The sequence below is a fragment of the Canis lupus genome, chromosome 19 (assembly GCF_003254725.2).
Source record: "Canis lupus dingo isolate Sandy chromosome 19, ASM325472v2, whole genome shotgun sequence".
Lineage (NCBI taxonomy): Eukaryota > Metazoa > Chordata > Mammalia > Carnivora > Canidae > Canis > Canis lupus.
The window spans coordinates 18130478-18153878 of NC_064261.1; the positions used below are offsets into that span (position 1 = coordinate 18130478).

Consider the following 23401-nt stretch of genomic DNA (forward strand, 5'->3'; position numbering starts at 1 on the left):
CCCTCTCCAGGAAAGGGTTCCCTCCCTCCACAGCTGGACAGTTTTTCTCTCCCACAGTTTACTTCCATGCATCTTGTACCTGCCATGCTGTCTCCCTCCCAACCATGGAGATTCTACTTCCAATCCTCAGATGGATCTCCTGAATATTCCAAGTGACCTGACTTCAATACAGCTATGTTTGAGGGTAGAGGAAAGCCCAGAGTCCCCCTTCTCCATCTTAACTCCTCCCCCAAGGATATTATTTATTTATTTCAGGGATAGCTGGGGGGGGTGGGGGGACAGAGGTAGAGGGATGAGTGGATGCTGTGCTGAGCATAAAGCCAGAGGCAGGGCTTGATCTCATGACCCTGAGATTGTGTGACCTGAGCTGAAATCAGGTCAAGAGTCCAATGCTTAACTGACTAAGCCACCAAGGCACCCTATGATTTAATTTTTTAATATCATCTATGAAAACATTCAGTAACAGGATAGGTATCTATTATAAAAATAAGCTACCCAAAGAATAGCGACTCAGAGATAACTACAGAGTGAAATCAATTATTGTGACTTTATTACAATAGTTACAAACAATATTTTAGTGGTAATCATATCACATTTACTCAAACTATATACAAATAGGTATTTTACAAGACTATATTTAAAAAAAAAAAAGCAATTAATGACCAAAAAAAAAAAATCACATTATGAACAAGATTTTTCTAAAAGTTATGGCCAATAACAAAAATTCACAGTTACTCTGAAAATATTTTAAAGATGCAGGAATCATATTGCACATAATATAATCATAAACCTTATGGAGTAGATTTATATATTTTAATCTAGGTTTTCACAAAATTTACATTATCATGCAATACTTCACTGTATACAGAATGCTGGAACTAGAATAAACAACTTACAAACTTTCAATATAATGGCCACAAAATTAGTTATTTTAAGTTATACTGAAAATAATTTTACTATACAAAAAAAAAACACTCCAGTGTAATAAAACTTAACGGACACAATCATAATTTGTTCACAGATCAAGTGATTTTAGTGTTCTTCTTTGTCTTTTCCTTTCTTTTCCTTTTCATCCTGTAGTGCAGTACCCAGTTTTTTTATAAGAACTGATAGAACCTTGTCAAGTGGATCCATGACTCCTCTTTGAAGCCATTTAGGAATAGTAGTCCTGGCATGATGGAAGCCCAGTTTTTGAAGAATATAATCAACACCTACTGGATCAATCTTTCTTCCAGTCCAAGAAATTAATCTAAAATTACAGATAATAAGTAATAAGCAGTAGGTTCAGGAATATCATAAGCCTCTTTCAGATGTCCGAGGCAGACTTCTCTCAGTAGGTGTGACTGAATGATCTAAGCTGCAATTCCTGGGTTTACAGCATTCGAAAAATGTGATTATAAGTATCCCTGAGAGCCTACACAGCAGTGGAATTTAGTGAATTTCATTCTGATTATTTTAGGCCTCTTAAGTTACAGAGTCATCTTGACATTTAAAGAACATTTGGTTCATTCTAAAAGACATTAATGTAATGGGAGGAATCATTTTACAACGTGTACATGTTTCAAATTATGACGCTGTCCACTTAAAATATCTTACATGTTTTGTCAATTATACCTCAATAAAGCTGAGAAAAAAATGAGTTCGGCATATATGTGGCCTAATGGGGGGAAAAAGGCCAAAATTTCCTAAACATGTTTAAAGAAAGAATCATTTTCTCCCAATTCCTAGTATTTCCTTCTATTTAGAGGAACAGCCATTAGTGAAACACTCCTGGCTCCCTGCTCCTGTATTAAGGATTTATCTGACTGGCAAGTTAACAGAGGAACTGGGTCGTGTAGTTCAGTACTGTCTTCCCTGCCTTCTCTTAAGAGCCACGCATTTTGCTCCATTGCTTGGTCCAAAAGGTTTCTCAAGGACAGGCCTCTAAATAGGTTAGTGGAAGACTGTTAGAGGCTGCTTATGGCTAGGTGAGTCCATGAGTTCACAGGGCTGCCGACTGCAGAACTCAAGGTGGGGGCGGGCACACAACTCTGGTGTTCTGCATCGTGAAAAGCCTGTAGTTAAGTCCAAACTTGGACTTTGTAGTAGAGGCCACGGTTGCCGGACATCAAACCACATTCACGGTTAAGAGCTTTGTCACTACTAAAACTGTTACTTTCATTCTCAGCTGCCTCTCTCTCACTGTTTTAATTGCTTCTGAACTTGGGTAAGGAAAAGGGAGTATTAAGCGCTGATCTACTAAGACTCTAATAGTTATAAGCATTTTGTGTTAACTCATTTAACCATTGTAACAACCCTACAAGGTAGTAATACTGTTCACCAAATTTTTCTTAGGAGACAAGTGAAGCAGAAATAGGTCCTTTGGCAAGATCATTTAGTTTACTATGCTATCTATACAACTGAACTTAGAGCCAGAACTCTTCAACATGCTCTCCACCATACCGTATTAACTAGTCTCTTGGTGGTATGCTTAAAAAAAAAAAAAAAAGGAAGAATGGCAAATTAAACTATTTACACTCATTTTAAATTAAGATACTTAATTTCATCATAGATTTATAAAATCAAAACAAATTTTCTAAGTAGTTTTCTGCATCAGGATCTTTGCAGTATTTTAATTTTCTTCTGAGTATTGACAGTTAATACTTCTATATACTGTTAATACCAAATTTTATTATATACAAATTAACACAAAGTCACTACTTTCTGCTTATACAAGACTCCACTGTAAAATGGATGTTTTGTTGCTTTAGAATTATTTCGTGGCATAAATGAGTAACAGCCTTATCTAAATGAAATCCGTATTGTTCTGTAGAAATGTTGTGCTGGAGTATGATGGATTTTTTTTGATACTGTTATTCCGTGATTTAGATGATTAAAAGTTGATTAACAAAGCAGAGGAGAGGAAAGGGGAAAATGATAGGAAGGTTATGAGTGGTAACTGTAAACAAGGACATACAAGTACCACTAGTTAGAGCAGCCATTTTAAATGTAATTAAAACTAGGAAATACGTTTGAAATTTTAATATGAAAATAAGTTGATGTAACTGGGATCATGATTTTAGTAGAACATGTCTCTAAACAAACCTGAATCTGACAGCATTAAATTCAACATTTGAGGGATAGTTCTATATTGCTTAGCATGCAGAAAGTCATTGTGATGCTCTAAGTTCCATTACACTGTCATGACATATGTGAGAAGTTTGTTACCATATCTTTCCAAACTAAGAAACAAAAAAGTTTACTGCAGGTACCTCAAATACTTGAAAATAACATCCTGGTAAAAAAGATGGTAAAGAAAATAACATCAATAGTGGAGGTGGAGTTATTATATTTTAGTGATTAACAGAATGCCACAGAGTGGAGAGTGCTGAGCTAGGTGTGATGTTTGAGCTTCTTTTGCCTTGCAGTAGAAGCACTTAAAAAAGCAGAATGGAGCAGAAACATAGCCAGAAGTTAGAGATGTCATAAGTAGCTAACGTCTAAAACAGGTTTTTGGTAAACTGTATTTAACTTGCTACATTTATAACCTTTTACTCATGATAATCTTGTAGGATACAGGTAAATATATACACCCACTACTTACCTAAGAGTGGGTTCTAGATGCCATGTGTTACACATAAAGTCTCTCCAGTCCACAGTAGTATAAGTGATGCTGTCCTCTCTATCTTTGTCAGAGGAATTGTCATCATGTATAATAATTGGACTTTTCTGTCCTGGTCGAGTAGATAAAATCCGAGGTGGAAAAATGGCTATAATGAAAATGAAAATGGTAGATTAATATTGCAAATATGTATCTTATAAATGTATCTTAAATCACCATATGAACAGTATAATTGGCTCCATTTTACTTATGAACTGGCCAAAGCCTCATTTAATTACATTTCTGAAAAACTAGTATTTTAAAATAAGCCATAAATAACTGCCAATTATTGGTATTTCTTAAAGACAATATAAAAGTTAACATCTCATTATTTTTGAGGAATAGCATATAATTTACACATATTTGTGTGCTTAAAACTAATAGTAAAGAATGCCAAGACTTATTTGACAGCAAGCATAGGGCATTGAAACTGAGGCTTCTTAAAGAATGGCTACAGGTGGACACTTTTTTAACAGCTTTATTGAGATATCATACAGTTCACTCATTTAAAGTGTACCACTTAATAGTTTTAGGATGTTAATGTCTCTCGATATATTTGAACACTGGTAGTAACTTAGGAGCTTTTTATGCAAGCAGCCTTTCACTCTTTATAGTGAAGACTCCAGTGTTTTATGAAAGACAAGTTCTTTTTACACTGGTGATCAAAATATATACAAAATTAAAATAAAATCTGAGACAAAGGTAGCTTTCATATGACAAACTCTAATATGTGTAGTATTAGAATAAAAGTTCAAGACACAAATTAGGCATAAAATAACAGATAAACTATGTAATATCCAGGCATTATATAACTCTGGTTTTAACTTTGTTGTGAATTGGTAGTAAGGATGACATATTGATTGGGACTGAGCCTAGGATAAATCTGTACTTATCACACTACAGAAGAGTATAAATGTCTTCAGTTATTGCCTGCTCACAATTGCTCTGCTTTTATTACTGGTAGTGGTTACAGTGCTACAATCTATCTTGATTTTCTAGAAATATGTTGATTCTGGTCTAGCCTTACATGCTGTTAAAAATTAGGCATGTTTATCCCAATTTTGAACAGAACTGCTTTTAGTTTTTAATAACAAAATATAGCTATTAAAATATTTTTACTTATAATTGAAATTCCCATAGATAATGTAACACTAGGTCATTGAAGTCTGATAATCAAGTTCCCATTTCCTTTTTTCCTATTGAAAGAGTGTTATACAGGTTTGCTTTTCTACTTTTAATTTCAATATAATTTACACATAATATTAAATGTTTCAGGTGTACAACATAGTGATATAGCAATAAATATGCATTTTGAAATGCTTGCCAGAAGTGTATTATAGTATTATTGACGATACCCCTTGTGCTGTACTTTTTATTCCCATGACTTATTTTATAACTAGAGGTTTGTATCTCTTAATCCCCCTTGTCCATTTTGCCCATCTTGCCACTCCTCTCCCCTTTAGCAACTGCTAGTTTGTTCTCAGTCTTTTCTCTCTTTTTTGTTGTACAGCAGTTTGTATTTAATAAGTGTTTTTTTTTTTTAATGTGCACAGTTCATGACAGATCAAGACCAACACAATATTTCATAAAATTACAAAGATTTCACAAATAACTGCGAGAAAGAAATCTGGCAGGTTTTTATATAGACATAGACTAGAAAAGAATTCTGAACTTCGCAGGTTTTCTTAGAGTCTGTTTTTTTTTTCCACGTGAAGTTTAACTATTAAAACAGAGAAAAACAAGGGGATTACTAGGGACTGGTGTATGTTGGTGCTATAAGTGAAGACAGGATTTACTTGTATATAATATTTCCTATTATATAGTTTCAGTCATTTAAGTTTCAACTAGTATCTCATAGATTCCTCCAGCCATCATTACTGCTTTTACTCTCAGGATTTTTGGCACATCTAGATGAATTCTAATGGAACAGCAATTCAGTCTATGCTATGCTACGTTTGCATTGATTTTTGATAATCTGTTTCTTCACTCAAACATTTATCATGAGGCTATTTTGAAATACCTGCTAGAAAAATTTTATAGCTTTGTTCATTAGGAAAATGAAGAATTATAGGGTGACCTAAACAAATAGCATGTATTCCAAGCAATTAAAAAAAAATCACATCTGTCATTTTACTACTATATATTCATATATTTGTGTAATATATACTTACTGGGTGCATAAAGACCATATATTTGGATATCATTCCATATCATTATATTTCAGCCTACCCCATTCTTTTAAACAGCTACAGAGTATTCCATTCCATTATACGGACACCATAATATATTCAACCAGTTCCATACAGATATTAGGGTTACCATTTGTTTCTTAACAGACAAACATGTCAATTTCTAGTGAGTAAGCCAATGTTAGCTAGCTCATAAAAACAAAACACTACCACTGAAGTCTAATTTATTTATTTAAAAAATGTTCTCTGCATTCCAAACAGATTTATCTAACTTAATTCAGTTTTCCTGACAATGTATATAATTCATGCTATTCATTATGTAGTTGTTTCTTTAGCCACTTCACTTTGACTATCAGTATTTCCTTAAAGAGATTTTCTTTCTCATCCTACAGGGCCTGATAATGTACATAACATATATGGAAACATTTTGTAAAGTATAAAACACCATCCAGGGATGCCTGGGTGGCTCAGTAGTGAGCACCTGCCTTTGACTCAGGGCATGATCCCAGGTCTGGGGATCGAGTCCCGCATCAGGCTCCCTGCGAGAAGCCTGCTTCTCCCTCTGTCTATGTCTCTGCCTCTCTCTGTCTCTCATTAATAAATAAATAAAATCTTAAAACACACACACACACACACACACACACACACACACACCATCTAGTGTGAGTTATGTATAAAAGTATCATGGACATAGCAGACACTCAGAATGTCTGTCACATAGTTTTACTAACATATTATTGATATTTATTTCATTGATTGATATTTATAATTTAAAGGAAGGAGACAGAACGCATTTTACCATTAGACCATAAAAATCCATATAAATGGTACTGACAACGGCCTTTCCTGAAATGGGAAAGAAAAAAAGAATATGCTACCCACCTTTTTCTTTTTCCTTAAGATAAGCAGACACTAAATCATGAAGGAACATGATGAGCTCAGCATCCATAGTCACACAAATGTGGTCAGTGAACTCTGTCACCACACTACATTCTACCTTCGGCTTCAGGCTGGCATCTGCAATGGCAAAGTTCTATAGTAAAATATTTCTTAAGTCCCTTTCACTTCCTGTTAATAACAAGCGACATGGGTTCATGTAAATGCATCCATTTAAATGCAACTACAAATGCAACTAGAACTGAGTAGTTTCTATATGTGATTTACAAATGATAATAGTTTACTGAGTACTTTCCAAGTACATGCCATTTATTAAAATGCATAAAAACCCTATGCATGAAATCCTGTTATTTTCCTCCCATGTCACTGAGGAGAAAGAGGCACAAATGGATCAAATTATATGCCAGAAGTCATATAGCTGGTAAGAAAATTTGACTAAACAAATCAATTTCATTAGACTATATTACTATTACACAGACAACCTACGCAAAACCCGTAATTCAAAGTTCCTTTAGAATTTTCTTAGTAACTTTAGAAACTTTTTCCACATACCCTGTAATGAAGGTTCCTGTGGTTCTTGAACATGAATGGATTTAAATTCAAGCTGCATCCTTGGTAATGCAAAAATAGTTTCTGTTTCATGATTGTAGCTAGAACCTCCTCTGAATCCACTCAACAAACTAGAATTCTTCACTGTAGTGCTATTCTCAGTGTTATTAGCATCAACGTTACGAAGTAGGTTTAGCTCTACATGGACAATAATAAAGACAAGAAGAATCAAATTAAACCAACAGGCAATGATAAACCTATAGCTTTCATGACACTATTATACATAGAATTTTTATCATTTTAGAAGCTGGAAAATAATGACTTACATTTTTAAAAATAGAGCCATATAAAGTTTTGGTCTTGAGAAAATTATAAATATAAATATAAATAAATATAAATAAAAATATGCAGTGTTTTACATATATATATATATATATATATGATAGTGATGTATATCACTATTCTCAAGACAAAAGCTTTATAACATAATTTTGGATAAATCTAATACATTTTGGTTTTGTTTCTCAAATTTAAAACTTTAAAATTATTTTTAACTAAATTAATGTCTAAATTTAAGGATTTCATTAAGCTTAGAGATCTCTAGATTGTTTTACCCTTACAGAATTTGCAATTAAATATGTTCTTGACCTTGAATTAAGGTAGAAGTCTTGATTTTTCCCAACATAAGTGCTATGGTTTCCTTAGAAAACCTAGCAGTTTTCAGGTATATAGCTAGCAGTGCAGTTTGCTAATACTCCATGGTATCCCAGCCAAAAAGAACTCCCTCCTCCAAAATCTCTCTTTGGAAGGTATAATATTCAATATAAAATAGTTAATACATGCATAATCTTCTAATTCACTTCCTTATCATTCTTTGTTCCTAAAACATTTTTAATAGGCCTAATCCCTGGTGCAGCCTATTCCATAATAATTATTTTCAGTGGGGCACAAGTCATCTTTCCCATTTTGAAAGATGGTTATTTTTACGTAAAACATTCCAGTCTTAGCAAGTCTCAATCAGTCACTCTTCCAATACAGATGACATAGTTGGTAAAATCAGTACTTAAACCCACAAAATAAGAATTTTCTGGCTACATTATTACCAGACTGGTGATTCTAATCAAATGGGAAAACTCATCATACTCCCCTTAAACTTGTTTCGTAGGAATATTATTAAGTTTCATTTTATTCCAACCAACCCAAACCTTAAAAGTTTGTGGAATTCAGTGACTTAATTGTGTAGTAACTTTACCAAACTTGTGATGTTAAGCATCAAAGAAAAAATATTTTTCTAACTATAATAAACTTCATTTAAACCAATTATTTGGAATGTTTTCAGTTACATCTAAAATAATTTTTAGTCTGAGATTTTGCACTATCAGAGTGGTGAATTATGTACTAATATTGTCATTTATGTCATCATGAGTAAAATGCAACTAGTTTAATTAAAAAATGAAAATTTTCCCTCCACTTAAATTCTAAATGGAGGCAACAGAGCCCCAGACACAGAAAACAAATCTCTCCAAAGAAATAGACTTTTAACCTTCATTCCTTGTGGCTGTAACATAATTGAACCATTCTTTTACACTTGCTACTCCATGGGGTGGATTTTCATGGCGACGTCTTGTTATCTTGGTTATTGTTGCCATAGGACTTTCCAAAGCACCACATGGTTTGGTAACCATGGTATTATGGCCCAGATGAAAATCCAATGTTTGTACAATGTATGTAGAATGATCACTAGAGCCTAGAAGGAAAAAAAAGTTTTAATGTTAACAAACTATGTTTAGATGCAAGAAAATAGTTGTGGGTCTAGAGTAATAGATTTAGTTAACTCATACATAGATAGGGAAGGGTGTAAAATTGAGAAGAAAAAAATCACATATAATTTTTCTTTCTTTTAGTTATAACTGAATTTATCCCTGGTAAGATGATGAGCATCAACCATTCTTTCCTTCATCATTATGGAACCACAGAATAGGAAATGATAGCTAAAAGATGAGGTTTATCACTGTAAACAGAGGTAAAAGCACAGCCTTATCCATAAAAGTTTTATAATTTAGTTTTGACTATTTCCTTAAGCTACCACCATGTGTCTTTTATGTTTTTATAATATTTATAATAACTATTATGACTGTGGCCAGCCATAGCAGCAGAAACTTTAATTGCCTAGAGTAAGAAACAGAATAGGATGGCAAGCTCAGAATAAGTCCTTCCTCGTGCTCCAGACTTTATAGATACTGACTCACTGGCAGGGAACTCCTTGACATGTCAAGTACATAAGAACAAATAGACATGGACTTCAGAAATATAACAAAAACATATAAAAGATACGAGAAAGGAAAATTTCTCTGTCACCTATAATCATATCAGAAGATAAGAAAAGGTAAAAGTTATGTGTCAGTTTACCATCTTCCCAGATTTTCTGAGCTTCAGTCCAAAAAGCAATATTTGGTTCTTCTAAGTGAAAGAGAGCCCAGGATTTTGAACGGAAATTTGGACCATGAAAACAAGCTAGTGTCATATGATTTCCATGTAAGCTCATTGATCCTCCGAACTGCATTCCATTTTCTGGTAATGGAATCTGAAATAAGGATATGTGACATCCTGATACCACCTTCAATACTCCAGGCCAATGTCGATGATGAGCTGCATCAAGCACTGCAAGAAAACCAAAAACCACTTATCCTCAAGTGTCTCACAAACACCCTGAAAAGCAGGGAGGAAGGCAGAATTTTCTGTATTTTCTACAGCTGAAGTGATACAGGTAAAGGATGAAAATAATCCAATATGTGGTTAACATCAAGCAGAAGCTAATAAAAGTACAGTCTGGGAAAAGATGCTGCATAAGGATGACTAGAATTAAAGAAAGAAGTAACTTGCTAATAATTACAACACCTCTGTAATGATTCATGATTTATAAAGCGCTTGCATGAAATTTGACACAATTCTCACAATAACTCTGTAAATCAGGTATTTCATTTAGATTCAAGTGAAGCAGAAAAGGGGTTAAGTGAACCAGTGACTAGAAGGGCTAGAAATCAAATGGCGATCTCCTAATTTTTTGTACTTGCTTATACCCCTGTTACTCAAAAGTGAGATCTGAGGACCAGCAGCAGCAGCATCACCCAGTGGCTTGTTAGAAGGAAAAAGAGACTCTTAAATCCACCCTAATCTGCATTTTAATGAGATCTCCAGGTGTTTTAGATACACATTACAGTTCAAAAAGCACTAGTTGGATGTAAAATTCGTATTTATATTCTTCATTTATGCCAATAATGTTCGTAGGCTGTTTTCCACAACTCTCATTCCAGATCCAACCAAGGATCATTCATTGTATTTAGTTGGCATGTCTCTTTAGTTTCCTTTAATCTAAAATGGTTTCCTAAGCCTGGTTTGTTTTCCAAGACAAGGACTTTCAAGAATCCAGGCCAGTAGTTTTGAGGAATATCTCTCTAACTTGTTTATAACTGACACCAATTCTAGTTTAAAAGAAATACAGGGATTAGAGGAACAAGATAAATGAGACCACAAGAAAACAACTGAAAAAAATGTAAAAGATAGGACATTCTGCAAGACAACTGGCCAAGTAGCTTCAACAAGTGAGGTCAAGGAACATAACCAGACTTCATCTGTGATCTTAAATCTGATATATTGGTTTGGACAAATCAGTTGTAAGAATAATTTTAAGTCAAATATAGAATGTGGTCAGAAGGCTAGAGGAGATATATACTTTGCAAAGTGGAAAACAATACTGTTCACCAGAAAAAGTTACAAAACAGTATGAACAATATTTTGGTAAAAAGTACACAGGTTTTATAGGTTTATAGAAAATTATCTGAAAGTATATAGTCTAAATTGTTCAGTGATGATTTCTGGGAGGAATGTGATGTTTCTATTTTTTGCTTGTATGTGTTTTCCAGGCTTTTCCAATGCACATGTACTGCTTCTGTGATTATAAAGAGTTACTTAAAATTATCCTGATTCTGACTACTCTTCACCACTTTTACCTCTCTCTAGTTAAAGCTGTCATCATTTGCTGTCAGGACTCTTCTGAAGGCCTCCTTACTATAACTATGTGTGTAACAACAGTAATGATAATTACTGCAATGATTTCTATTTCCACTCTTAACCACCTGTAGTCTTTTCTGCACAGAGCAACCAGAGTGATTCTTTAAAAAGGAATATCTTGAGAAAGAGTAAATCAAGTATCAAATCTGTTCAGAACTCTCCAGTACTACATATCGTATTCAAAATCTTATCTGTGGCCATTCATGTCTGACATTTTCCTGCTTGCTCACTCTTTTCCACCAAAGTAGTCGCCTTAATGATCCTCAAATAAGCCAAGTTTCTTCTACTGTAGGAGCTTTGCCCTTTTCAACAAATCCCTATGCCTAGAACTCTCTTCCCCAGCAGAGATCTTTCTAGCCTAAAACTTTAAAAGGCTTCTCTGACCACCTTTCTAAACTAGCTAGCCTAACACAGTATTATTCTTCATCTCCTTCTCCTGGTTTTTCAGCACATCTTTTTATCTGAAATTATCTTACATATTTAGTAGCAAATTAATTATGGTCTATCTCTCCATTAGAACAAAGCTTTATGTAGATAATTTTGTCTACTAGTAGACATGCTATGCCTAAAACCATACTTAAGAACATAATTGATTTGCTGATAGAATTATTGAGTGAAAATAATAATCTGTCTCATATAACACAGCTAATAAATCCAAAATCAGACATCCTGATTCCATAGCCCATGCTCTAAACCAGAACATGGTATTGTCATAATCAGTATTCAAGAGCATGGAGTTGGTATGGTTATAGGTGAGTTGTGGCAGGGGGAGGAGGTAATAAATAATGACTTCCCAAATGATGGCCTTTAATTCCATTGGTGGGTAGGAAATCAGGTACTTTGCCGAGTGAATAGAATAATAATAAATAATAATAATATTTACATGGACCACTTTGTAAATATGGTACATAGATATTATTTTAAATTAAGATTGAATACAACATTTAGTGAAAGATAAAGCATATATAAAGGCTTAGTTCTAATTCTTACATTGTTCCTGTGAACTTTTCTCTAAGTTATTTGTCATTGTCTTAGGTGGAAGATATGGAACGGGTCCCCAGGTAGACAAAGCTCGTTTGCTGGTGTCAAACTGTTGTGTAAAAAATTCCTGGAGCTTCATTCCTATTTTTATCAGGTCTGGTGTAGTTGATCGTGATATCATTACTTGGAAAATATCCCACTTCAAATCTCCATGGACAAATATTTCACTAAAGCATAAAACAGAGTTATCATATATCTTATAGAAGATAGCTAAACAACAAGAAAAATTCCCTTCTCCACCCAGATTTTTCATTCATATTAGTTGCATAATATAAAATCATTTTGTAAGAAAAATGAATTGTTTCTCACTGGATAAGAAAAAACCATATTAAGAGCAGTCATAGAAAATATCTAAAAGTAACATTTTACTAAATACCTTTTATCAGTCATGCTCGAATCCAGTGTATTATACAGGTTTACTTTCCATTCATCCTGAAGCTTGAGATCTGCATTACTGAAGATACCCATGAGGATACTTGAGCCCATGTAATCAACTCGAGCTTCAGTAGAACCCATAGTAATCTGAATTTTGTGACTAGGTTGCTGATTTGGATGTTCAGAAATATGAGCTAAAAGAGAAACAAAATAATTACTTTTCATAAAAATGCCTCATGGGGAAAACTTATCAAAATTAATTTTCAAAAACCTGTTTTCAGTTGCTTCAACATACCAACCATCTCCAAAGCATTGACATCTATGGTCCCTCCAACTACTCCTCCTTTAGAATCCAACTGTGATCTTCCCAGACCAACAGACATGCTTATCTCTCGATCTCGATTACTTCCTACTGACAGACGGCCCTGGCTCTTCAAACCACTAGTTGTCCAACTGGAAAAAAGAAAAAGGGTTATTAAGTAGACATATAGTTTTCAATGTCATAAGTTAAAACAGGAATGAGAGGATTTTTTTAAAAGTTTAACAAAATATTTCTTATAAAAACTGTGGTAAATGTTTGAATATTGATAATAAAGCTTTCTTCATAGCAAATTACACTATTTTCCTTATAATTTTCTTTTTAGAATACTATATTCCATGCCACTTTATATTACAGTACCTTTAGAATAAAGCCATTTTCAAAATAAAGAAACTTACAGCTTTTTTCTACTGTCTCAAACATTTCAGTATTAAAAAGGTTTTATTTTTTTATTTTTTTTTATTTTTTTTTTAATTTTTTTTTTAAAAAGGTTTTAAATTGCTTTACTACAACATAAGAAAAATTACAACTAATGACTAATTTTCCTTGTATCTGAATAGCTTACGTTGTATTTCCCATTACATTACTCATATTCATTTGAACATTTAATTGCTTCAAGTTGATGGCAAATACGACCAATGTTTCCCATGGGGTCCCTTGTTGGCTTGCTGCTTTGTTTGATTTGTTAAAAGGAGTTGATGTTTTTGAAAGTGAATCTAAAAAAAGAAAAATCAAATGCACATTCATTCACATAGATGCTCAGGCAATTAAAAATTACCATTCTTATCACTATAATCCCCTAAATAAAAATATGGTATTCTTAATTAAAACCTAACAGTTAATGGCTGTCATGTAGCCTCTAAAATACCAGCTACAATTTGACTGAATGTTTAGTAAGGGCAGGCAGTCTTCCTGAAAGCTCATAAAGGTCTGTATGATCTTCATTTTATATAAGGAAATGCTGGTATGCATGGAATAATACAGCACAGATCATCATCCTAGGATTTTCTTTACAAAGGAGAAAATCATAAGCTGCTGCTACCAAATAAAAGACTTGAAGGCAGGGACTATTCTGAAATGCAGACACCTACTGAGGCACCGGTCTGCTGGGGTTCCTGTGGGTCAGTGTGTATCCTGAATCCTACATTTACTCATTACACTCTAAGCTTGTGACATGAACTATATCATTTTTATATGTTCAGACACAAGTAGAGTTCTGAGCACATAAAAGAGTTCAAAAAACACTAGCTGAATAAAAGAATGACTGAATGGATGAATATCAAAGACTAACTTTTTCATAAATGGGTCTGACATTCAGAAAAAAAATCAACTTTTTCAAAATCAAACATCTTTTACAACATTGTAGGTTTGTTTTTACTTCTAACTGTACCATGTGGAACAAACTAACAATATGCTCATTCCTCTTTTCCTCTCCTTTTTCAAAGCTACTAGCCATCCAGCTCTCTCTTCTGGCAAATACTTTGAAGTGTTTCGTTTTGGGTATTCCCACCCCCCATCTTCCATAAAAATCTGCAAGGATATATTTTCCTACAGTTAAGGCAGGAATCTGAGGGTAACTAAATAAGATTTTTATCTTGGGGGCACTGGAAGGATACTGATAACAAAGAGAGCAGTGTTACCTCTTCGGGGAACCGAAGAATCAGACACACTCCTTGATCTTATGGAAGCTGGGGATTTTAGGCTCTGTGCTGCTGTCCCTGGTGACATGGTGCTGTTTGTCATGTGCTCATTGAACACATTAGGTGATTGAGGCATATGCGTGAAGGAGGCTGACTGACTAGGCTGCTCCCAGGTCCTGCAGTAAGCTTTTCTTGATGATTCAGGGGAAAGATGTTGGCTTACTCCTTCAATGGAGTCAGGTGTCCCTGGGCCAGATGCTATTAGAAAAGCAGAAACAAAGTTAGCCAGGGTAAAATCTCCATGTTATAAGAAATTTCACCACTCTACCATTTCTAATTTGAGAACTGGACAGCAATTTATGGTTTGCAAAGTACATTCCAGCATGCTATTTCATTTAATTCTCATGGAAATTCATGAGAAGAGCAATGCAGTTATTCCTTTTTCATTTTACAAATAAGGGAATAGAGGGGTGCCTGGGTGGTTTAGTTGGTTAAGCATCTGACTCTTGATCTCAGTCAGGTCATGATCTCAAGGTCCTGAGATTCAGTCCTGCATTAGGCTTCATGCTGGGCAGGGAGCTTGCTTGGGATCCTCTCTCTCCTCCTTCTACCCCTCCTGTGCCCCCAGGTCATGCAAGCCTGCGTGCTTTCTCTCTCAAAAAAACAAATAAGGGATAGACTCAAACTTGGATTTCTAATATTTTCTGCTGTATCATGCTAACTCTACCTTTCACTTACACAGTATGGTACTACAACAATATCTAAGAGAAAAATGCAGGCAGTGTAGTAGCATATCCCCAACATTTTTCGTTTTCCATGCTTAATTAACCATGAGTAACTTGGATGATTAGATGGTATTTCTGCATTTCCAGATTTTACAGATTACAGAATAATCATTATAGAATATAAATCAGCTGAATAATCTCTAAGAGAGTAAGCTTTTTGTGATCTCCAATACTACTGTATTCCGAGTGGTTACCACATTAGAGGCACTAAGCAGACATATGTTGAATGAATGAACTGTGTGGGTTTTTGTTACTACCGTAACCAAAACTAAAGGTAACCTAAGTATAATTATAATTACTAAACAAGCTTACTTGGCAAGTTTATAGTTTGGTCCCCAAGGAATAGTCGTCTTGCGATACTTCTCCTATACCAGGCTCTTGGAAATGCCAGAATTTCACTGAGTCGACGCATATCATATTTAAAGGAGGCAGACCCTATATCACATACAGCTGATATATATATAAATAAAATCTGTTAGAACAGATTTCAAAACCTTTAATATTGTCACATGGCAGGTATAATATGACACACAACTGAATTATGTTATAATTAGTGAAATATCAAAATAAGTTACATGGTATGATTAGTAAGTGAAAATATTTGTTCCTTCCACAAATGATACAAATAGCACATTTTTACACTACTCTCATTTCATTTTTTATTTTTTTCTCATTTCATTTTTTGAGGTGAGGGCAACTTGGAATCCTGTTACTACTTTATCTTGAAATGCTGAGCGGTTCTAAAGATCAGACTTATTGACAGCTTTCAACTTTAACTGCTTTTCTCAAATATGGAGACTGAATAATCAGGATGGGCAGGAACACAAACTTCTTCAAAAGTAGTTGCAAAACACAAAGTCTGGCAAGAACTACTATTTTCCTTTTAGACAAAGAGCAGTGACTTGTCAGTCTGAAGAATTCTGATGGCCACTTCTTGGGGCTCTACTCTGAGCACTCTTCTGCTTCTGCATTTCCTTCATGCTCTCCTATTCCTCCACCATAGCTTCTGTAAGGATTTACCCACCAATGTTTCCCACATCAACATTTCTGTTTCAGCCTGAGTCCATATCCAGATAGCCCATCAGCCAATTATCTACTAGATTCTCCCACCTAAATGTCCTATTAGGAACTTTCTTATTTTCTAAGTTAATTATGTTCCATTGTCCCTCCAGTCATCTAAGCTAGAAACTTGTCGCATCCTTGTCTCCTCCACACCTTATACAACTTGTCCTCAAGGTTGTGGATTCTATTTCTCTTAAAACCATTCCTTCTTCTTTTTTATTGTTATAGTTCAGGGCTTCACTCCCTATTGCTTGGTCTAAACAGCCTTTGCAAGCATCTCTCCCATTTTTCATGCTGCCATCGACTCTTTCTAAAACACCAATCTGAAGCATCATCTCATTTCTTTTTTAAAAATGTAAACGTTATTTTATAATCCAGATACAATTTCTATGTGTATGGTAAGAACACTTAAAATGAGATCTACTATCTCCACAGATTTTTCTTTGTCTTCACAGATTTTTAAGTGTACAATACAGTGCTCTTTTCTTTAACAGTGCTGTTATCTTTATCTTTTTCTTATTGTGTAACTTATTTTTTTAACGTGGACAGGGGACCCTGAAAAATCACAAAGTTGTTGAAAATGTGTATGTGCTACTATTTGGTATGCTTAAGGAACATGGGAAGAGCTCACAATTGAGATCCCATAGGTTTTTGTTTTGCCTCTTCCCCAAATCTAAAGCTGACTGCTGGGAGAGCATCATTTTCTCATTTCCACTGGAGAACTACCCCCTTAGGCCCTGAGATGCAGTCACCTCTTTTTATAAAGGGAAAGCAGACCAGGCCTAAAAGTGCCCCTAGCTCTCTTATACTTGTAAATTGTGGGAAAGGGAACTAAAGTGTATGAATTACCCTTCCCTGTTGTTCCAGTGAATAGCCATACAGGCTATGGTGAACAATAACAAAAAGTCAGAAGGACCAATACAGCCCCTTTTGTAAGAATTTTGAATGTTTTGTAAATATATTGGTCCAATTGTTGTCATCACATTTCTTGAAAACCTCCTATGGCTTTTCATCGCCCAAAGGATCAAAATAATCCTTGTTCTTTAGCCTGGCATACAAGTCTCCCAACAATTTAGTCCTTGTCTGTTTTACCAGCTTTACCTCTAGGCAATTCCTCTCTCCCTTGGGACACTGAACTGTACAACCAGTTAAATGTTCAGTTATACCTATGCTTTGTTTGAGTGAACCAAGTTATGATCCTACAGCATACTTTTTGATGCTTCTGTATCATTAAATACCATGTTGCTATAGCCAAGAATTTTTTTTACAGAATTTTGAAGATCTAGCCAAATATCATTTCTTTTATGAAGCCTTCTCTGATCTCTTGAATAAAACAATTTGTTTCTTTCTCTTTATATAAACCTCCATTACAGCATTAATCACACTGCACTGTCATTTGTCTACTTGTAAGACCCTTCCTTATTCAGGCCAGTTTCCTGAATCATCTAGCAGAGTTCCAACACAAGTTCACTGTAAAGTATGGGTTCAGTGTATATTTGTTGAATGAATATTAGCTGTACGTGTACTTACTATATTTGTACAATTAATAACTTTAAAAGTTTTCACTCCCATAGTACTCTGAATTCAAAATGTTCCACATGCATTTAATTTTAAATAATCAGATTGCAATATAAAGAAAATAAGCAAATGATTTGCCCATAGGTATTTATAAAGCTAGCAATACACATGTACACAATTTAAGATCTTACAACACCAAGTAGAAATTTTTTAACCCTTATCCTTATTAGTGTTTTAAGAATTTATAATCAGAAAACTTAGCTAATGAAAAATCAGAAATTTTACCAATTCATGGTAGAGAAGTAAAGAAAAGAAGCATTTTTCAGTGATTTAACTAGGCATATTTTGGCCTTTGGGTGATATTAATAGATATGCAATTATCTAGAAATCATATTCTTAACACTGATTACTTGGAATGAGATAGCACATTGGCCTAGACTATTATTCCCTACTTAAATCATCACTAAAAGCTTAACATTATTATATGTATTTAATATTTAAACAATTAAAAAAGAGGCTCTTAATTCTGAAAAACAGTATCTTAAGAAACTATAACTATACAATTAAGTACCAGATATATTGATTAGTGTAGTGTCCATTTTGCTTGCAGACTTGCTTACAGACTGATTTTCAAAAAATGAGGCTCCTCCTGAACGCCTTATCCGAGACAAACTCACTTTTACAAATTCAAGGTTTATACTGAGTGAGTCTTTTCGACCAGTGACTGAAGTAGGTTCTTCATCCACATTCCCTTTAAAACAAACACAAAACATGACATACACACACATATATGTATATATGTATATGCAACTATCTAGTTTCATGAATTATCTAATACACTGGAATATGTCATCAATTAAAATCACTTTAAGTGAGGTAAAAATTTAAGAAGAATGATCTAATGAGCACTAGTATTCATAACAATAGTTTAATAGTATCAGCCCATAAATAATAGTAATGATTTTCACACTTCTCCAACAAAAACTAGCATTGACATGGAGTATGTTTTTGTTATTTCTCTAAGTAAATCAAGAGACATTCATTAGTATCAACATCTCATAAATTTTTAGTGGTAAATCTGCCTTTAAAATGGCAGTGAAATTTAAGTTGGTTAAATAATGGCAAGAAGGAGAAGAAGCAACAGCAGAAGGTGGTTTCATTTAAAATTGACAGATGTGATATACATACTTTAAAAACTTATTATTTGTAGAATATAATTTCTTCTACAAATAATGATTTGGTGAAACGTTTAAACATTTAAGTAACACAAATTTCCACTTAAATCCAAAGAGTATTATGCTGCATATGTCACTTACAAAATATTGTTTTAAAATTCTTGTTTAATTAATTCATCTGAATTCTTTATTTCATAGTTCTACTTCTGTAGAGACAGGATCGATACTACTAAGAGGAAAAATAAAGTTTCTGATCTTGTTTTATATCCATTATTAAAGTTATTATGATTTCTGAAAAGATCAAAGCTTGAAAAAGTGCTATAAATTCAAAAAGATGAAAACAATCTAAGTATACCTAGTCCTCCAGATCCAGGTGTGAGCCCAGAAACAGCAGTTTTTTGTTTCCCTGCTCCATATGGATGAAACACGTAAAGGGAAAAGTCAGACATGCATGCAGTGAAGCTCAAACCAGATGAACTGCTGCTAGAACTGGTCAGATCCGATTGACTACTACTATGTCGACTTCTGCCAAGAGGGCTGCCTAGGCCTGATGAACCTATAGTGAACACAAGAAATCCAAAATATTTATAAGCCACAGGAAATTTTAAAAGCCTGTCACTTAATATATTCTTAAGAGACAAACAAGACTTGAAATTAAAATGGAAATATTCAAACATTAATTGATCAATAAATCTAAAACCTTGAAATCAAAATATTTAGATTTACTTTTCAATTAATTTATTCTATTAACCAGGGTTGAATACTTTGCTCATCTTTGAAACAATTATTTAGACATATGATTGGCTACTCCATGGTTTCCTGTTTCTTTTATTCTTTGCTCCACTGGAAGTAAGCAGTGGAAGAGGCACAGAATAGTTGGGGCTTAAGTGAAGGGGGAAGAAAACAAACTATAAAACATCCAAATAGTATAACCAGAGTCCACATTTAAGTACCAAGCAGTAGAAACAGAGCAAGGTAGACAAATGCAGAAAGGTAAAGATCTTTCTCTCGGAAGAAGCAAGTGTCCTCATGTTTAAGCCACATGATCTGGCTCTTTCCCATCTCTCTAAATCTTTTTCATACCAATCTACCTTTGTTTGCCACATTCCACTTACACTACTTCTTTGTCTTTGTTTTTTAAACTTATCAAATTCTTTCTTGCTTCATGGATTTTGTATTCTCTAATTAAAGTTTCATCATCCCAACTCTCTGCTTGGCTAACTCATATTCACCTACTTCACATTTAAAATATGCTAGTTTGCTTATTGTCTGTTTCACCAGATTTAACTTAGGTTCCACATCAGCTGAATTATATCTGCTAGCTAGGTTCACTACCATCTATTCAACCCCCAGCACTGACCTGGAAACCAATAAAGTTCAATAAAGGTCCTTTTAAAGAATAGATATTGTCATAACCTATACTTCTTATACATTTATTCTCATCATAATTCTTCCTGCATGTTTTACAGTAATAAAATGAGGGATGCTACTTCATTTTTTTATTTTATAAAGAATCAAAATGTGGACATAAAAATAGTTGCTCATTCCTTTCTCTTTTTTTAAGATTTATTAATTCATGAGAGAGACAGAGAGAGAGGCGGATACATAGGCAGAGGGAGAAGCAGGCTCCCCACGAGGAGCCCAATGTGGGACTTGATCCCAGGATCTCAGGATCATGACCTGAGCCAAAGGCAGACACTCAACTACTGAGCCACCCATGCACCCCTAGTTGTTCATTTCATATTCCTTTCACTACATATACTTAGCACGGTACATGTATATACTACTCTAATAACTAAAAGTGTCAGTAATTTGTGACATTTTGTCATTAAGAAAACAAGTGATTCTCCCAACAGAGAAATGGACAGGGGCATATTTATCTCCCTCTCTCCTTAGCCAATATGGAAATAACACACAAAATAAAACCTCATTTTAGTCCATCACATTAACAATGATTAAAAATAAATTTAAAGCATAATGTTGGGAAGAATACAGTGAGCTTGCAGTCTACGCACACTGTGGTGAGAATGCAGACATCTTATATTCACTGGAAGAGTAAAACTATCAAACACTTTAAAAATGTTCATTCTTTCTGATTTAGGAATTCCACTTTTAAGAATTTATCCTAAGGATGCTGATTTATATACAAAGATATTCATCTCAATATTATTTACAAAATAGAAAACAAAAAGCCTGGGGAGTCTTAAATGATCAAAATGATGGAATATCATCCCTATCGTTAATTTTTTTTAAATTTTTGTAAAGTTATTTTAGAGATGAGTATTTAATAGTTTGGGAAAACCTATACTTTAACTTTTCAAAAGATACATAGAAAAGATCATATTTAAATTTTGCCTGGGAAGAGGACTGTATCTATAAAAATGCTGGAGAGTAGGTAGGAAGTGATACTACTGGTTATCTACAATAAAAGAATATTATTTTCATTTTTAGCACTCTTGTTTTCTTTAACCTCTATCGTGAACAGTGAGTTAATTTTATAATCAAAAAATATTTTCAAAAAATGACACTACCACTCCAATATTTTATAAACTACAACACAATTCCAACAGCAATATATCTTTTTAAAGATTTTATTTATTTATTCATGAGAGACACAGAGAAAGAGAGAGGGGCAGAGATACTGGCAGAGGGACAAGCAGGCTCCATGCGGGGAGCCGGGTGTGGGACTCGATCCTGGGACAGGCCCTGAGCCAAAGGCAGAGACTCATCCACTGAGCCACCCAGGCGTCCCAAACAGCAATATTTTGGAGGTAAGTGTGACAGTAGGCAATCACATTAGCAAAAATTTAATTCTAAAATGTCAACTTTTTGTTTTCATATTTTATGAGGAAGACTTTCAAAGATTCATACAGCAAAGCAAATGTTTTGCTTTAGCCATTTTTCAATGTCTTCTGACATTGCGAAATATCACTTGGGGGCTTTTTACCGCAGTTATGAACCACTGTTTTAAGAGTTCTCTTCTTATCAATTTTCATACATTCCAGTCTCTTTAAGAGTCTTCAATAAATCTTTATCATTTGCATATGTGATCTCTCTCTGATTTTTAGGGCAGAAATGACACTGAGCTTTAATACAGTGAACAGTGACTATCTTACCAGGAAATCATTGGTTGTATTTTAAAAACAAAACCTTTCATGATATAAACATCTGAGTTAGGCAACAAAATTTATCAATAAACAAACACACACATATATATAAAATTATAATTAAATACACAAACACATAAACTACACTTCATACAACTTCAATTTACTGTGATAAATTCTTGCAAGATAATATATCTCTTATTTTCCATTTGTAAGACTGATTGCTCTTAAATGTAAAAATAGAGCATAAAATAAAGCATTCAAAGATACTTAAATGTATGATAGTTATTTCATAGTGCTTGTTGTGTGTACAATCAAGCTAATCAAAAAATGCTATCCAACTGCCATTCACTCATACCAAAATATACTAAAAAACCTTTGATCTCTATATATTTTTCTATAAATACTCTAATTCTCAAATATTCTCCTTTCCCAAATTTAATTTTTTAGAAATATATACTAATTACTATTAAAATATTTATTTAAAAACAATATTTGGCTTTATAACAGTGGAATAAAAGAGCATTTCTATACCTGGTATTCCAGATTTGCTTGCAGAGGTCTTTGTTCCACTCTGAGTAGCATTACCTCCAGGGGATAAAGTCTCTGTGGGATATGTAGTCCCTAAAGTCTCCAGCTCTCCACGGTTTGAGGAAAACACCAAGTCCAAGGATGGCAGCTTTAGCATGCATTCTACTCTTGATACTGGTAAACAGCTAAACTTGATCTGTGAAGGCTAACAAGTGCAGAGAACCAAAAGAAAAATGTTTTTTTACTAGGTATTAGTTAAAAAAATTCACACTGGATTCTAAAAAATACAATTAATTTCCATTTCAGTCCCCATATTGCAAATTATTTGATACTTAAAAAAGGATTTTGTGTTTAATGCCCAAGCTTTTTCAGATACATGATATATTAACCAAAATATATTTAAAAATGGTATTTTAAAAAACCTAAAAATTTGAGAAGTCACCTCTGAGTGATACATATTTAGACATTTAGATAATTCAGAACATTAAAGATGTCTATAATC

General features: G+C 33.9%; 1 protein-coding gene and 1 long non-coding RNA gene across 11 annotated transcripts in view; one reads left to right on the plus strand and one right to left on the minus strand.

Moving 5' to 3' along the window:
• Positions 1–528: 528 nt before the first annotated feature.
• BLTP1 (bridge-like lipid transfer protein family member 1) overlaps positions 529–23401 on the minus strand; it is a 204520-nt gene continuing 181647 nt past the window's right edge. For 9 of the 10 annotated variants that reach the window (XM_025420514.3, XM_049097419.1, XM_025420515.3 and 6 more), the window contains 15 exons: positions 22903–23104; positions 19617–19817; positions 18658–18837; positions 15819–15956; positions 14722–14979; positions 13647–13797; positions 13058–13215; positions 12764–12956; positions 12337–12554; positions 9685–9936; positions 8819–9022; positions 7279–7473; positions 6712–6846; positions 3584–3749; positions 529–1249 (listed from right to left, as the gene is read on the minus strand). In XM_025420514.3, the coding sequence (XP_025276299.3) occupies positions 1033–1249; positions 3584–3749; positions 6712–6846; positions 7279–7473; positions 8819–9022; positions 9685–9936; positions 12337–12554; positions 12764–12956; positions 13058–13215; positions 13647–13797; positions 14722–14979; positions 15819–15956; positions 18658–18837; positions 19617–19817; positions 22903–23104 (2868 nt within the window). In that variant the 3' untranslated portion in view covers positions 529–1032. The remainder of the gene's footprint in view (positions 1250–3583; positions 3750–6711; positions 6847–7278; positions 7474–8818; positions 9023–9684; positions 9937–12336; positions 12555–12763; positions 12957–13057; positions 13216–13646; positions 13798–14721; positions 14980–15818; positions 15957–18657; positions 18838–19616; positions 19818–22902; positions 23105–23401) is intronic. The other variant, XM_049097424.1, reaches the window with a different exon arrangement.
• LOC118351531 (uncharacterized) lies at positions 1247–13182 on the plus strand. Its single transcript, XR_004807096.2, has 3 exons — positions 1247–3247; positions 9180–9298; positions 13044–13182. It is a non-coding gene; the product is annotated as an uncharacterized LOC118351531 (long non-coding RNA).